Genomic DNA, 17,069 nt, shown 5'->3' on the forward strand with positions numbered 1-17,069 from the left:
GCATATTTGGCTTCCCCCCTGTCACATTCTTAGAAAATGGTAACGATAGGTTGTACAAATGCAAGATGAGAGTACAAAATGTTTTATTGCAAACTGGGAAATACTGTCTGATTGCCAACTCATAGTAGCTATTATATACTGTACATACTCTACTCACAAAAAGTTATAGGCATATTCGGCTTTGTTGCGAAATAGCAGGATGAACCCAAAATGTACTATAACTTTACAGGTGAGCTGAATTCAAACTTCTCTAAAAGTTTGAATACACACATCCAACTGTACAACGTTTCAGTACTTTTGGCACATCTTGCTGTTTTCTTAACAAGGAGCTGAAAAGCAAAAATGCAGAATTTTCACCTGAAAACCAAATATCCCAAATTGTTTCGTAGTACAGTAGTGTATGTCAAAACAAAACACTTTAAAGACAAAACACAGCAACAGGAATATGATAATATATTATAAGACCATCCCTTTTTTCTGTCCGAATTCAGGTCAAGGTAAACTGGAACCTATCTCATCTGACTTCAAGCACACTCGCATTCACACCTATTTACAAAACACTAGGAAGATAAAAACAGCCAGTCTACAACGCATTACATTAACAAAACTATACATTTTCAACAAGGTAACCGTGTTTCTCCCTTAAGCTACAAACTGTTGGTAACAAAAGAACACAATGTCTGAATAATACATCAAATTCAGAAGTCATCGTTGACCGAAGCCATAGCATTAATATCCATATTGTTTTCATTGACTTGCAGAGACTCTGAGAATTGCTTTCCCAGGTCTTCAAGATCTTCGAATTGTCCTTCAACATCTGGTTCACTGCTACCGTCAGTTTTTTCTTTGTGCTGGTCCTCATTGTCCTTCCTGTCTGCATTATTGGAAATGTCCCCGCTGGAGTTCTCATCCCCCTCACTTGCAAATGGAGAGCTTATTTTTGGAGACCACTGTGGTGTGGAGCTGAGGATGGGCTCGGGACATTCTGGACAGTCGCTGTATTTTCTTGGCGGCTCACAAGAAAAGTGGTTGTCTTCGGTTTTCGTCTGATCAGACGCCAGCAGGGAATCGAGTAGGGAAGATGCGTCTTTTCTCCCAAGCTCTTCACTGTAGGAGGACAGGGTAGAGGGCTCGTCGAGGTTGTTGCGCAGGATGTCCAAAAGGTGGCGCATTTTAGCCTGCAAACAGGACAAGAGGCTGAACCCTTGAAGTTTATTAGCAGATCTAACATACAGTATATACTCACTTCGTCAAGACGATGCAGATTCATATCAATGTGCCGCTGAATCACGCGATCAAGAACCCTTGGAGGAGACATAAGAGATGTAATACCCTGCAGTGTTTTTGCAGAACGTAACTAAGGCCACGCTTATCCTAAATCGGTTATCCCCAATAACAGAGAATGTACTAGAGACACTTTCATACTGAGATTGGGCTAACAAAAACAAAACATGCCCTCTAAGGCAGATTTCCACTGTTTCCTTTCATACAGGTGGCGTCCTGCCTCTGTTGCAGTCTCAGAACCCTTGAAATTGTCTTCCATTATTCCATGCCGCTCCTGTTTATACAGAACAGTAAGCCTGAAAAAGAATTTGTCCTACTCCTTTCCATGCCAAATGGCAAGTATGTTTTCCTTTTTTATTTTTTTTATGTCGCTATAGAAGTGGAGCAGTGACGGAAAAGATGAGAAAGATGATGACTTCTACTGGAACACAAAGCAGAGAGGGAGAGAAAAAGGGAGCCCAACCTGTTGGAGATGAAGCCTCTGGACAGGATGTCTTCTGTCACATCGGAAATAAACTCGAGGTACATTAATTCTTCATCCCTGAAGAACAACAGAAGAGTTACTTCATCAGCACAAACTTGGACATCATTTATTTGAGCTTCACTTTCAACCTACTCTGCACTTATATTCTTCATAACTGGTGATCCTTTCCTTTCACCCTCTAGCGGGACCCTGATAAAAAGCAATGTCATTATTTTAAAAAAAATGGAGGAACAGTCAAAGGACTCATACTCTCGGTTCTTGTTTGCTTGTTGCCTTGATGCTATTGAATATGTGCCATTGTACTCGTCTTCAGACCACTGGTGCTCTTTGCCCTATAATAAAGTTCAAGTTCAGGATTATGAATGCACGTAAGAGTAGGAAATGTGTTAGTGAGTCTTAGTGAGTGGAATATTACCTGATGTGGCTCACACAACTCCTGTGTGTGCTCCCCGGTTTTTGTGCTATGAAAAGAAAAACACAAAATTATTTAAATTCACATAACCACCAGTTTTTCCAGATGATCAATTTGTGTAAGTACTGGTTATGATGCTTCAGTCTCGTCGAGTCGTCGGACTCCTGAGTTGGCGCCACATTACTGCGCGGAGCCCTGTAGTATCGGTAATTGGACAGATATGATCCCCTTTCCGACTTCAGTGTCTTAGGTGTGAAGGGTTTGTCTTGGGTGAAGCGCTGTGAATGTTTCTGGAGCAAGTCTCCACTGTACGTCTTCTTTGCAGGGTCCTGGAATGACTTAAAGAAGCTGTGATTCCCAGAGGTGTACAGGGAAAACGCCGATGGGTGTGTATTCAGCTCTTGGCTCCTGTGCTTGAGTTCGGTAGCGGAATAGGGACGGCAGGGTAGGTTCTGAGGGGCGGTTTTGAATGGTGGAGAGGGGAGATCCTTGGGGTAAAAGGAGTGGCTAAACCTGGGGCTAGAGACCATGGAGCTTCTAGAGCAGAGGTAGGGACGGCCTTCAGATTGCACAGAACAGCGGCTCTGAAAAGACAAATGGATGCATACTGAGCATGCCTACTCGTGTAAGGCATGACACACTGATGTATTGAAATTACTTTGTTGTATAGTAGCGCTCGCACAAAATAGCCATAACAGAAGCCAATAACCTGCTTTAGCTTTTCACACAGAACCTAGCATAAGTGGAATAACTGTGTGATTTTACACAGCAAGCTGCTGATAGTTAAAACATGTGGAAAGGTTATCTGGTAGGGCAGCAACAACTGCTTTCAGCGACTGTGGTGGGAGAAGTGAATGTTTGGTATGAAACACCACACCCCTATGCTGGCATTACCTTACACACAGGCACTGTCCTGCCTCTGATAATATTTCAGAGGGTGTGAATCTGCCGGGTCAACCTCCACATCCGCCATTCTGAGTCAGTGGTGTTTGTACAAAAGTACAACATAGTAAAAGCCTATCTTTACAGGCAGTGTGAAACTGTGTGGCCAACATGCTAACCACTTGCCCACCGTATGGCACAGCTAGTTCATACCAGTGCATATTCAAGTTGCAATTTTCAACAGTTTCTTCTCATTTTACAGGAACGAGACTTCGCCGCTAGTGAGTTCTTACCTGGGCCGAGGAGCACGATGCTCTACTGTTTCTGTGCAAGAGCGACTGTGCTGACTGGGGACGACCCCCTTTCTTCAATCGCTCCTGCCTCATCCGGTCATTATCTGTTGATGGCATGGAACAGTTTCATGGAACGTTTCCTCCGGAAGCAGTTTCTCAAACAGCATGTATGTACATTTTATTTAATACTTCTTACATGCTAGAATGGTTGTTCTACTCAACAAAAACAATGCCACAAACTAGCATCATCACCGGCGAGAGGTGTTACTTACACTTCACATTAAGTGTAAGGCTTTTGGGTGCTGTGGTGTCAATGACAGCTGAGAGAGGGGAGGGGGAAAACATGAATAATATGTTAGCACCTTGTGCCATTAATATTTCCCTGAATTACAATTGGCTTACCTTTCGCTGAATAAATCCTTTTGTAGTGAGACATCATGTGCGCTTTAATTAAAGATTGGTCCCCTTTGTTAGAGGTGCAAGGACAAAACGCTAAAAAAAAGCAAGGAATCTCAAAAGTGGAATACAAACATGTTTTGTTGTGCGCATACTGGGTAATATGAATACTTACGGCTACTTTTCAAGGTTTGTCCTCTAATATCAAGGCTGGAGCCAGGGCCAGATAACACACTCCCTAAAATGACAACATATATTAATTTGGTATAAATATAAATTGGCACCAATAATCACATTTCTCGTAATTTGGCATTTTGAGGTATTGAGTTGGTTTGTATGTATCTGTATTTAGATTTTCTTTTAGTTAAAGAAATTATATTCATGTGGCACATACGTAAACTATTAACAGTCCATATACTCTTAACTTTGTTAGCAGAAACTGTATTTCATTTCAAATGTGTGCTACTGTGTCCTTAGTGAAATTATTGTAGTCAACACAAACTATGTAGATAACCAACATTAACAAATGTGTACATTATTAGAATTAACATTTCTTAAACCGATATGTTACATTTGTAATATGCGACGAGTAGCTAATGCTATGCTAACCGTCGTTACGTACTTCTTCTCGACTCCATGCCAATACTTTCAACGTATCCCATTTTGTCCAGAATTAGTCACAAACCGCGACGAGGGAGTCCCAACACACCAACAAACTTCGTTGAGTTTTACTGTTAACATTTTAACGACGTGCTTCGATGAAATCAGATGAATAGTGGCGACCTTAGAGCAGCTGGGGGACCAAAGAAAAGCTTCCCCGTCGCCATGCTGGTTGCTAGGAGTGGGTGACGTCATGTTGCGCAGGCGCAGATGAACCCAAAAGCCGGAAATGCAAGTGTGTTGCAAAGATGACGAAATTTCAAGAATTGTATTTCTCGCTTTTATTCACTGTTAATTATTTTAACGTGCTGATGACGTGTTATACAAGGATCATCTGATTTTGTACCAATCACACAGATTAAAAAATAAAATAAGATGATTGCTAAAATGTAACAGAGCAGGCACACCTTTCATTCAAGATTGGTTGCATTAAAATATACTTATTCGGCTTTAATGCTTAGAGCAACAATGCATATGCTAAACCTGCCTAATAACTGGATTCAGGTTACAGTATATGGTAGTGTCTAATATACCTTTTGACCTCTAATGTGGCATTAACAACAAACTATATGTTTGTGTGAACACATACACATTTATTTATTTATTTATACATTTACATTTTCAAAATTGACTAGTAATCAAATTGACCATAGACTTTACTCTAGTTAAATTAACTGTGTTGAAGGTAGACGCAGAGAATATAATACAAGAAAAAGAAAGACGGCCCTTTAAGGCTGGCCCTTAAAGGCTGGCCCTTTAAGCTGGCCCTTTAAGGCTGGCCCTTTAAGGCTGGCGCTTTAAGGCTGGCCCTCTAAGGCTGGCCCTCTAAGGCTGGCCCTTAAAGGCTGGCCCTCTAAGGCTGAACCTCTAAGGCAGGCCCTCTAAGGCTGGCCCTCTAAGGCTGGCCCTTTAAGCTGGCCCTTGAAGGCTGGCCCTTAAAGGCTGGCCCTTTAAGGCTGGCCCTCTAAGGCTGGCCCTCTAAGGCTGGCACTTGAAGGCTGGCCCTTGAAGGCTGGCCCTTGAAAGCTGGCCCATAAAGGCTGGCCCTCTAAGGCTGGCCCTCTACGGCTGGCCCTCTAAGGATGGCCCTTTAAGGCTGGCCCTTTAAGCTGGCCCTTTAAGGCTGGCCCTTTAAGGCTGACCCTTTAAGGCTGGCCCTTTAAGGCTGGCCCTCTAAGGCTGGCCCTCTAAGGCTGGAGGTTTAAAGCTGGCCCTCTAAGGCTGGCCCTCTAAGGCTGGCCCTCTAAGGCTGGCCCGCTAAGGCTGGACCTTTAAGGCTGGCCCTCGAAGGCTGGCCCTCGAAGGCTGGCCCTTAAAGGCTGGCCCTTTAAGCTGGCCCTTTAAGGCTGGCCCTTTAAGGCTGGCCCTTTAAGGCTGGCCCTCTAAGGCTGGCCCTTTAAGGCTGGCCCTTTAAGGCTGGCCCTCTAAGGCTGGCCCTCTAAGGCTTGCCCTCTAAGGCTGGCCCTCTATGGCTGGCCCTCTAAGGCTGGCCCTCTAAGGCTGGCCCTTTAAGGCTGACCCTCTAAGGCTGGCCATTTAAGGCTGGCCCTCTAAGGCTGGCCCTCTCAGGCTGGCCCTTTAAGACTGGCCCTTTAAACTGGCCCTTTAAGGCTGGCCCTTTAAGGATGGCCCTCTCACGCTGGCCCTCTAAGGCTGGGCCTCTAAGACTGGCCCTCTAAGGCTGGCCCTTTAAGGCTGGCCCTTTAAGGCTGGCCCTTTAAGCTGGCCCTCTAAGGCTGGCCCTTTAAGGGGGCCCTTTAAGCTGGCCCTCTAAGGCTGGCCCTTTAAGGCTGGCCCTCTAAGGCTGGCCCTTTAAGGCTGGCCCTTTAAGGCTTGCCGTCTAAGGCTGGCCCTCTAAGGCTGGCCCTTTAAGGCTGGCCCTTTAAGCTGGCCCTTTAAGGCAGGCCCTTTAAGGCTGGCCCTCTAAGGCTGGCCCTCTAAGGATGGCCCTCTAAGGATGGCCCTCTAAGGATGGCCCTCTAAGGAGGGCCCTTAAAGGCTGGCCCTTTAAGGCTGGAGCTTTAAGGCTGGCCCTTTAAGGATGGCCCTTTAAGGATGGCCCTTTAAGGCTGGCCCTTTAAGTCTGGCCCTCTAAGGCTGGCCCTTTAAGCTGGCCCTCTAAGGCTGGCCCTTTAAGCTGGCCCTCTAAGGCTGGCCCTCTAAGGCTGGCCCTTTAAGGCTGGCCTTTTAAGGCTGGCCATTTGAGGCTGGAGCTTTCAGGCTGGAACTTTAAGACTGGCTCTTTAAGGCAGGGCCTTTAAGGCTGGCCCTTTAAGGATGGCCCTTTCAGGATGGAGCTTTAAGGCTGGCTCTTTAAGGCTGGCCTTTAACGCTGGCCCTTTAAGGCTGGCCCTTTAAGGCTGGAGCTTTAAGGCTGGCCCTTTAAGGCTGGAGCTTTTAGGCTGGAGCTTTAAGGCTGGCTTTTTAAGGCGAGCCTTTCAAGGCTGGCCCTTTAAGGATGGCCTTTTAAAGTTGGCTCTTTAAGGCGAGCCTTTCAAGGCTGGCCCTTTAAGGATGGCCTTTTAAAGTTGGCCCTTTAAGGCTGGCCCTCTAAAGATGGCCATATAAGGCTGGCCCTTTAAGGCTCGTCCTTTAAGGCTGGAGCTTTAAGGCTGGAGCTTTAAGGCTGGAGCTTTAAGGCTGGGCCTTTAAGGCTGGAGCTTTAAGGCTGGCCCTTTCAGGCTGGAGCTTTAAGGAGAGCCCTTTAAGGCTGGCCCTTTAAGGCTGGCCCTTTAGGGCTGGCCCTTTAAGGATGGCCCTTTAAGGCTGGCCCTTTAATGCTGGCCCTTTAAGGCTGGCCCTTTAAGGCTGGAGCTTTAAGGATGGCCCTTTCAGGCTGGCCCTTTCAGGCTGGCCCTTTAAGGCTGGCCTTTTAAGGCTGGCCCATTAAGGCTGGCCCTTTAAGGGTGGCCCTTTAAGGCTGGAGCTTTAAAGCTGGAGCTTTAAGGCTGGAGCTTTAAGGATGGTCCTTTAAGGCTGGCCCTTTAAGGCTGGAGCTTTAAGGAGGGCCCTTTAACGATGGCCCTTTAAGGCTGGCCCTTTAAGGCCGGCCCTTTAAGGCTGGAGATTTAAGGCTGGCCCTTTAAGGCTGGCCCTCTAAGGATGGCCCTTTAATTTTGGCCCTTTAAGCTGGCCCTTAAGGCTGGAGCTTTAAGGCTGGCCCTTTAAGAATGGCCCATTAAGGCTGGCCCTTTAAGGCTGGCCCTTTAAGGCTGGAGATTTAAGGCTGGCCCTTTAAGGCTGGCCCTCTAAGGCTGGCCCTTTAAGGCTGGAGCTTCAAGGCTGGCCCTTTAAGGATGGCCCATTAAGGCTGGCCCTTTAAGGCTGGCCCTTTAAGGCTGGAGATTTAAGGCTGGCCCTTTAAGGCTGGAGCTTTAAGGCTGGCCCTTTAAGGCTGGCGCTTTAAGGCTGGCCCTTTCAGGCTGGCCCTTTAAGGCTGGCCCTTTAAGGCTGGCCCTTTAAGCTGGCTTTTTAAGGCTGGCCCATTAAATCACCTGGTACTTCAGTACGTGACAAAAAAGTAATAAAAATACAAAATAATTTAAAAAATTACATTTTATTAGAAAGGCAGGAACAGAACAAATGTAACAGTTACTGATGGTAAAAGTACCAGATGGAGGGGTAGGATTTAATAAGCTTTGTTTCTTCCTACTCCTTTTCCTCCATTCTATCCACATTACCTACCTGGCACATCAGCCCATTATGCTATACAGTACTGTAGTGTGCTTTATATTCCCTCCATCAAACTGAAGCTCCATCTTGCTATACTTTAGTGTCTGCAGGGATGACCCTGTGGGGTAGAAGTTCATCAATAATGCACGCACGGACGCGCGGGCGTACACACACACACACACACACACACACACACCGTCTCATACATATGAATGATGTAATGCTGCAAGCCCACCAATGGTTGGGCGTGTACATCTCTGATTGCCTCCTTATACCTGTACCATGTGCTCACGGTACTCTGCGATGGAACGATGAGGGGATAAATCCACATTTACTATTTCCAAGGAGAACACGGACAAGAGTGAGTATTTAAAGAGATGACGTGTCTGTGGAGCTATGGGTGATGTAGAAGCTGTAGGAAGGAGCGGACTCGTATTGTTCAGAGCATCCTTTTCTGTTGTTCTCTCTCATCAAGGCAGTGCGTAAAGTTGGCACCCATCGGGCGTGTCTGTGGACCCACCCCTAATGTGTGTGCGTGCGGGGTGTGCTTTTTGTATTTAAACCATTAAAAAAACCTCTCAAGTATCGAGTCCAGACGAGGTGCAGAAGAAGAAAAAGGAGGGGACACTAGACCAGAGCAGGCAATGCGGCTATTTCTTTCTCTTGTGTTGCCTTTAGCAGCTTCCATCCTAAAACATGTCTTGAAAACATGCTGGATATAATTTTTTTAGCCCATTGATTCTTGGTGCTTTTCTGCATTTTTCTTAAACCAGCGATTAGATTTCACAAACGAAGATGAAATTCCCAATAGAAAACCCAAGAAAACAAGTTAACTGGGACCCAGAGCAAGGTTAGTATTTATGTGTTATTTGAATCGCAGCTCTTCTAGTTTATGAGGATATTGAAACACAAAGCGTCGATTTAATACCATATTTTGTTGTTTATCTCACTTTTTCCATATTTTGTTTTGGAGTTCTTTTAAAATGCTTCCAAATACGAATACATTGTTGCTGTTTAGTTATGTATTCTGCATGTATATTGTGCTAAAATGTGAAAAAGGAGAGATGCCGGAGTGGAGTGTTTAAGCACAGTCATGCTAAAATAAATACCCATGAAAAAGCGGAAGTTGTTGTCAACATAAGAGCATAAAAAGCCACTGTTTTCGAAATAAATGGCAGATTTGCACTCATTAGACCAATTACATCGTAAGTGATTAACATTTCACCTTTCATATTGAATAAATTTTTAACATATGACTTATTAATACGACTATTGTCGACATTATTTTAATTTGACCGGAAATAGTACCCTTTATTGTGTAGATTTGCCAGGGCTGCACGATGAGGCTCAGCTGGCGAGTTAAACGCCCACAACCTGCCTTGTCCCTCAGGGAATAACGTGCAAAAACACCGAAACATGGCCCCATGTTTACTATTATTGGATATAACTGCAACCATCCATGCCCTGGACCCGCGACATATATATATATATATATATATATATATATATATATATATATATATACTATATATTGTATATATTTCTGAAATAGAATTTATATTTGTACATCACTAACAGCAGCCCAAATGGATCAAATGCTCTTATGAGGATCAGCTTTCATCCTACAGAGATAGTATCAGATGAAAACATTGCTTTCCACTTAAGCTTTATTCAATTAGTGAAATCAATAGGTAGGCAGTGCTTTGAATTCTGGATGGATGCATGTACGTCATGCCAACATTAACACAAGGCCAAATGACGGAATTAATCTATTTAGATTCTGATTTTTTTTTTTCACATCTCAAAACTATTTTCCCTATGGGAAGTCACGGAAATTAAATTAATCCGTTCCAGGGTCAATCTGTTGCGACTATAAAACATTTGTTAACAGTTTTAAGTAACATATGAACATTCTTAATAGCTAAGTCATTCCATCTAATGCGCAAGCCAGTCAACGTGTATGGATATTGCTAGCAGGGAAGTGGTGCTGAAAACATTCCATCTCATGCGCTAGCTAGCTAGCTAGCTAATCTCAGGCCTGTGTTAGCGGTTCACGTTAGCGCTCTCATGCTCTAGCCAGTCAGCTAAGGTCAGTGCTAACAGTAACTGACCTAATGACATCACAGATACCTCCCAGCATACTGATGGAGGCTCAGTCTCTTTCTGCTGCTTCATTCTTATTGTTAACATTGCGGTTTATCTCATGTTCTATAAATAGCTTCCATTAAATGGTGCAATTTGGGAAGGGAGGGGATAAAAGAAATCACTTAGCTGTAATTGATTCAGAACATAACAAGATTCATAACTGCTTGGAGGAGTGAACGGGATGCTTCCTGGATGTCCTTGACTCATCCCACTGTGGCAAGCAAGCGGACCACATCAAACACAAGAACGCCTCTCTCAAACAAGTGTGTTATTGTTTGTGGGTGGCTATCGGGATGAGCCCACTGAGGTCTGAGGCACCTTTGTTTATTGAGAAGTGGGATCATTTAGGCGATAAACATACAGCGGAACCTGGAATACAACCTGGTCTGTTTGTTTTTGTATTATGAAACCATTTTCCTCATAGGGAGTAATGGTTATTGAATTGATCTGTTCCAGGGTCAAACTCCTTTGTAAAAGCTGACGCCCAGTCATCGCGATGTATTGCACTTTTAAGCAAGTGTAACTCGTGTACCCTTAGAAATGATGATCGCCTCTTTCACACAGAGAGCCTGCAATTGCTTTTAACACAGCAAGGCAGCAGAAGTGAGTGTCTCATCGCGGTATTGTGAAATACCCTTATACACAGGCATCCTCCCGCCTCTGTTACAGGTGTGATACTACCTTTGATTCCAGGTTTACTCTCATAAAATTGCAACTTTTTCTGCTGCCCCCTGTTTTAAATATTCTTCTTGTAATTATGACATTATTCATTTATTCATTCATTCATTTTCTACCGCTTTTTCCTCACGAGGGTCGCGGAGGGTGCTGGAGCCTATCCCAGCTGTCTTCGGGCGAGAGGTGGGGTACATCCTGGACTGGTGGCCAGCCAATCACAGGGCACATATAGACAAACAACCATTCACACTCACATTCATACCTATGGACAACCCATAATATTTTGACTTTATTCTTGTAACATTAGAACTTTTCCACCTCACTTTATTTTGTTTTGTTTTGTTTTTTCATAATAAAAATAACCTAATATTTTCATTTTGTGTAATATTTATGACATTATTACTTCTCACAATATTACCTTTTTCTCATAACATTACAACTTTTTCTCTTTTTGGATTACAACCTTTTTTCCCCTCATAATATTTTTATTTTTACTTTAGAAAATTACTGCTGATTTTTCTATTTTAACTGTTGTTGTGCTGTTTTGTGTTTTTTTTTCTTGGTTAACTTATACTATTAGAATGTACTCCGTGGCAATAAAAAAACAAGCAGCAGGTCACAAAAGGCCCCTGAGCCACACTTTGGAAACCTCCATCTTTTAAGTGTATCTTGTGCAACTGTGCAACTTCAAGGGCACCGCGCTGGAAAAAGAGCTTGCCATTGGCCACATGCTTCTATCACAAATGTAATCAATGAGCGATGACAGGAAGTGGCCTTAAACTGCTGTTCGAGACCAACACAATTTACACCAGCATCACTCAAGTGACGTGTCCACGCCTTACAATATTATTTCCTTAGGAGCTTTTTTTTATTTATATGTGATGCACATGGATTCATAAAATATTTACATAATAATGCATTGTTTCCTTGGGCATCCATCTTAATGGCATATAAGCGGCGTTGTGGGTTGCCCACATTAGTGATATACTGTAGGCTTTTGAGGCTCCATTCCACATGACTAATGGCTTTAATGTTCACAGTCCAAAGCAGATGTCAGGACTTTTTAAAGGTTGCTTCAGGTATAAGTGGGAAAACAGTGACTTTTTTTTATTGATAGACCTACAGTAAAGAAAGAGATCTACAGTCATGTGTGCCAATGCTTTTATTTCACAATGGCTGCACACAAAAGGGTGAAAACGTTTACCCGTGCTGTGTTGCCTGTGCTATTATCTCTCTGACAAATCCTATACATGGAGGCGCTGTTGTTTAACGCTTAATTTTTACTCCTTAAGGTCAATTGGCCACTCCAAATTGTCCATAGGTATGAATGTGAGTGTGAATGGTTGTTTGTCTATATGTGCCCTGTGATTGGCTGGCGACCAGTCCAGGGTGTACCCCGCCTCTCGCCCGAAGACAGCTGGGATAGGCTCCAGCACCCCCGCGACCCTCGTGAGGAAAAGCGGTAGAAAATGAATGAATGAATGAAGTTGGATTGACTTTGAATTTCTCACATAGTGCTACAAACTTTTTGTCTCATGATTCTATGACTTTAAAAATTGTGTTACATGTATGCTCGTTATTTTTGACTGCCCAACAATACAATAATAAAGGTACTATAATCAAGAAGTGATCCACAGGTCCAAATAACTAGAGTGCATGTATTGATGTTTTTCTCCTATCTTTTCCAGTGGCAGTCCAGACCAACTTGGTCCCTCCCAAGAAGGCCCAGCCTGGCCTGGTGAAGTCCAGCTTGGTCCAGGCCAGCGTGGCCACCATGCAGAACCCCATGGGTTGCGAGCCCAAGGCCAACGGTCACTGCGCACTTCCTCGTCTCTCCATCTCTTCCCGCTCGGCCAGCGTGGTGGCAAGCATGGATGCCAGCTGCGACGGCTCGACGGGGGTGGCGGCGCTCCACTCGGTCATGAAGTGGAAGACCGTTCTGGCTGTGTTTGTCGTGGTGGTCCTGTACCTGGTATGCGGGGGTCTGGCGTTTAGGGCGCTGGAGCAACCGTTTGAGAGCGACCAGAAGACAAGCATCACCATGGAGAAGGCTTCTTTCCTGGCTAGACATCCATGTGTTACACCAGATGAGCTGGAGGCTCTCATCAAGGTGAGTTCATGACAGTAGTTTTATAGATGATAGTTAATTGGGTGATTAATTTTGGTTTCATTGGTTGGTCATGTCCCCTGGAAAATTACAGTGCTTACTTCCTTTATTGCCCTTAGAGATAATGAAGGCTTTAACATTTAGTTACATTATGTACAAGATTACATATCATCAGTGAAAGTGCAAAGTGAAAGGTGTTGTTTCGACTGCTTACTTATTACTCTTTTCCTCAGTAACGAGGTGGCACAAGAATCCATTCAATTTCGGACAATGTGAAGTGCAGAAATGTATTTTTAATGTTCGACTCTACAGTATATACAGTTGTGATAAGATGTTTATTTTGGGTCATTAATTATTTATTTGAACCGTGCCAGTGTTCAAATAAATGTTTTGGCTGCTTAGATTGTGATTTGAAGCATAAAATAATTACTTTGTCAGCAACTGGAAAGCTTGACTTGTTGACCATCTTCTAAAAACGCACCACATTCACATTTTGCAAGAGTGGAAATCTAGGAGAAAAAATGCTGGCTGGTAGGTGGTGCCAAATGTTAATAAAGCATGTTAGTGGGTTTGTTTACTTTTGTCATTTGTAGGAGTGCATCCTCAAATATTAAAATGACAACGGTGGTGCCCAAAGAGCATCCAGCAGTGGTTTAGTCTAGGACTGCAACTAACGCTGCATCAGTTATTTTTATAACCGATTAATTTTTTTTATTAATCCTGATTTATTCAAAAATAGAGGGTTTGAACTGACAGAGCAAATAAGTGCACAAACACCATGTGGCCGCTTAAATATTCTGTTAACATAATGTTAAATAATCAAAAATAGAAATCTGTCACATCAGTAAAACAATAAATGTACAGAAAAATGCAATCATGATCATTTTCTTAGTCGATTAATCTGCAGCTTGTTGTTGCAATTAATAGAGTAATCAGTCATCAATCATATAGAGCCCTGGTACTGGATTATATTAAATGCCAAATGTTGGCATTGTAGCACCAGAAGCCAGTTTGGTTTTGCAACATGAAATCTTGTAGGCGCGTCGATCAAGTAGAGTCAAGTCAAGCAGAGTCAAAAAATAAGTCTCAAGAACCCATACCTGAAAAGACACCTGAAGGCTTCCATTTTGGATTTTGAAGTGTCTTTTTTTGTTTACAATTTCTAGTACGAAATCATCCGAAGATTTTGTTGAATTACTACCAGATTTGCATCAAATATGCTAGACTGATGGGCGCTGCTAAATTGGCCGGTCAGTGGCCAGAGCACGGCGGTGGCTTTTGATGACGTGTGGCAAATGTGATAAAGTGATAGGCATCATAATTGGAACACTTGTCCCTTGCTACATCACAACTGGAAAAAATAATTCATTCATTAATGATCTAGGCTCTCTGTGTGGAATTTGCATGTTTTCCCTGTGTGTGCGTGGGTTTTCGCCAGATTTCCTCCCACATTCCGAAAACACATTCCAAAAATTGTCCATCGGTATGAATGTGAGTGTGAATGGTTGTTTGTCTATATGTGCCCTGTGATTGGCTGGCGACCAGTTCAGGGTGTACCCCGCCTCTCGCCCGAAGACAGCTGGGATAGGCTCCAGCACCCCTCGCAACCCTCATGAGGAAAAAGAGGTAGAAAATGAATGAATGAATGAATGATCTTGGCTGCACAGTGGTCCAAGTGGTTAGGGCGCAGGCCAAACAGCTAATTCCCAATCAGGTTCGATTCCCAGCTTGGGCATCTCTGTGTGGAATTTGCATGTTTTCCCTGTGTGTGTTTGGGTTTTCTCCAGTTTTCCTCTTACATTCCGTTGTTTGTCTATATGTGCCCTGTGATTGGCTGGCGACCAGTCCAGGGTGTACCCCGCCTCTCGCCCGAAGACAGCTGGGATAAGCTCCAGCACCCCCGCGACCCTCGTGAGGAAAAAGCGGTAGAAAATGAATGAATGAATGAATGAATGAATTAAGTCATATGGCATCAGTAATGTTACATTGATGACACATTAGCTTACATGACATTACCTTATCTTGCAGCCATGGATGCAGAGTTCGACATGACATAGTGAAAAAAGGTTGTCATTTCATTCAGTGTGGAAGTGGTAAATTGTTTGCTTCTTACAATGTCCTTTTTCCCAATTTAGTTTCAAACTCTTTCTTAAGGTGAGACTAAATAGAGACGGACTAGTTAGCTCAGTAGCTTGCTCGTGCTTAAAGCGGTGGCATTCCCTGTAAAGATCCCGTAGCCTGTGTATAAGAGTGTAAACAAAGATAGTCATAGTGAGGATGGATGATAGATGGATAGATGGATGACATTGATGGACAGTTTACTAATGTTGACTTGTTGTACATTGCGTTTATTTTTTTATACATTGAGATCCATGGTATGTAGAGCTGCTTAAAAAAAATAGCATGAAGTGGTGTACCTTTTCCACGCCCGAAGACTGCTGGGATAGGCTCCAGCACCCCCGCGACCCTCGTGAGGATAAGCAGTAGAAAATGAATGAATGAATGAATCAACATATTGGCGGCAGTGGTGTATTGGTGTATAAATGGTGCGAAAGGTGCAAAAAATGGCAGCCATGTTTCCCTCAGACTACCCCAGGGCAGCTGTGGATACAGATGCAGTTTACCACCACCAGTGTGTGACTGAGGAGTGAATGAATAATGGTTTCACTTCATTGTGAAGTGCTTTTGGTGGGCAGTAAACATACTGTACTGTACGCCCACCGTGCTGGCTGCTTGACAGCAAAATGTCACAATCACCGCCATCCCCGTCAGCGGGAACCTCAATACGGTAATAACTTCTCAGCCAATGAGATACCCGTAATTCTCAGTGACACATTACATAATATAAGATAAAAGGTGTCTTGGGGGGCTTTCTTCCTTGATGTGGTTACAGTTGCTACAGGAATCACAAATTGATTTTTGAAGTAACTTCCCACTGTATATTCTGTTCCTTCTCATCCATCCAAACCATTTTTTAATGAACTTTATGACCTTATGATAGTTTTATATCAGCCGTGGAAGCCATAAGTTAAAACCGTGAAAATGAATCATTTGGAAAATATCTCATAAAATGCAACTAAAACCGTGACACAGAGTGGCGATTGAAGCGCACAGCGTCTCTTAGCATCCAATCTCATACCAAGTCATTATGCGAAGTACGGCGTGCAGCAACAGCAGGACTAATTGAGGCGTGAGGCGACTGAGAGGAACATTTGATTCTTAATGAAAGAAAACAGTTGGAATGTGGTCAATTTAATGTAGACAACATTTGGAAAGCCATTTGGACCGTTGGAGAGCGGATGTTGTGGAACAGAACAGCAGGAATTTGATACAGCAGCTAATAAGATAAGGGAAAAAAAGGAGGAAAATGTATCTGTTCCAGGGTCAAACTAAAACAATAATTTTCATTCATTCATTTTCTACCGCTTTTCCTCACGAGGGTCGCGGGGGATGCTGGAGCCTATCCCAGCTGTCTTTGGGTAAGAGGCGGAGTACACCCTGGACTGGTGGCCAGCCAATCACAGGGCACATATAGTAGACAAACAACCATTCACACTCACATTCATACCTATGGACAATTTGGAGTCGCTAATTAACCTAGCATGTTTTTGGAATGTGGGAGGAAACCGGAGTACCCGGAGAAAACCCATGCATGCACGGGGAGAACATGCAAACTCCACACAGAGATGGCCGAGGGTGGAATTGAACCCTGGTCTCCTAGCTGTGAGGTCTGCGCGCTAACCACTCGACCGCCGTGCCGCCCAACAATGATTTTGTTATTTTTAATAAAAAAAACATGTATAAAATTGTAATGTTTTTAGTAACAGCTCAACAATCCTAACAGGCATACAAGTGTAAAAATAAGTTAGCCACTGTGTCACAAAGGTAAAATAAAGTAAAAATACCATTGTTGCCATATTTTCAAAGAGGTAAAAATATACTGTATATTGCCGGCCTAGTCAGAGATTCAATAGACGACAAGAGCACTGCAAAAGGAACAAACTGTTGTTTTTCAGAAACTATTGCAGAAACACTAGCCAAAAATCCTTTATATGCTAG

General features: G+C 43.5%; 2 protein-coding genes across 5 annotated transcripts in view; one reads left to right on the plus strand and one right to left on the minus strand.

The window, feature by feature from the left end:
- Window positions 1-230: 230 nt before the first annotated feature.
- Window positions 231-4,601, minus strand: spata7 (spermatogenesis associated 7). 2 transcript variants are annotated; one of them, XM_058091539.2, is made up of 12 exons: window positions 4,374-4,601; window positions 3,927-3,989; window positions 3,758-3,847; window positions 3,628-3,675; window positions 3,356-3,459; window positions 2,307-2,764; window positions 2,184-2,229; window positions 2,018-2,100; window positions 1,901-1,957; window positions 1,748-1,825; window positions 1,247-1,304; window positions 231-1,178 (listed from the first exon to the last, which is right to left on the minus strand). In XM_058091539.2, exons 1-12 carry the CDS (start codon window positions 4,411-4,413, stop codon window positions 699-701), a joined length of 1,605 nt encoding a protein of 534 aa, XP_057947522.2. In that variant the 5' UTR covers window positions 4,414-4,601; the 3' UTR covers window positions 231-698. The 2 variants fall into 2 exon arrangements, with proteins under 2 accessions (XP_057947522.2, XP_057947523.2); XM_058091540.2 differs by lacking the exon at window positions 4,374-4,601 and having other exon boundaries at window positions 3,552-3,675; window positions 3,927-3,945.
- kcnk10b (potassium channel, subfamily K, member 10b) overlaps window positions 3,329-17,069 on the plus strand; it is a 29,280-nt gene continuing 15,539 nt past the window's right edge. The window contains exons 1-2 of one of the 3 annotated variants that reach the window (XM_078796371.1): window positions 3,329-3,522; window positions 12,592-13,013. In XM_078796371.1, the coding sequence (XP_078652497.1) occupies window positions 3,471-3,522; window positions 12,592-13,013 (474 nt within the window). In that variant the 5' untranslated portion in view covers window positions 3,329-3,470. Of the gene's footprint in view, window positions 3,523-8,296; window positions 8,445-8,466; window positions 8,934-12,591; window positions 13,014-17,069 lie in introns of those variants that run through there. The other 2 variants (XM_058091406.2, XM_058091405.2) reach the window with 2 other exon arrangements.

Source organism: Doryrhamphus excisus, linkage group LG14, assembly GCF_037039965.1.
Source record: "Doryrhamphus excisus strain RoL-2023G ecotype Guam linkage group LG14, RoL_Dexc_Guam_v1.1, whole genome shotgun sequence".
In the NCBI taxonomy this organism is placed as follows: domain Eukaryota; kingdom Metazoa; phylum Chordata; class Actinopteri; order Syngnathiformes; family Syngnathidae; genus Doryrhamphus; species Doryrhamphus excisus.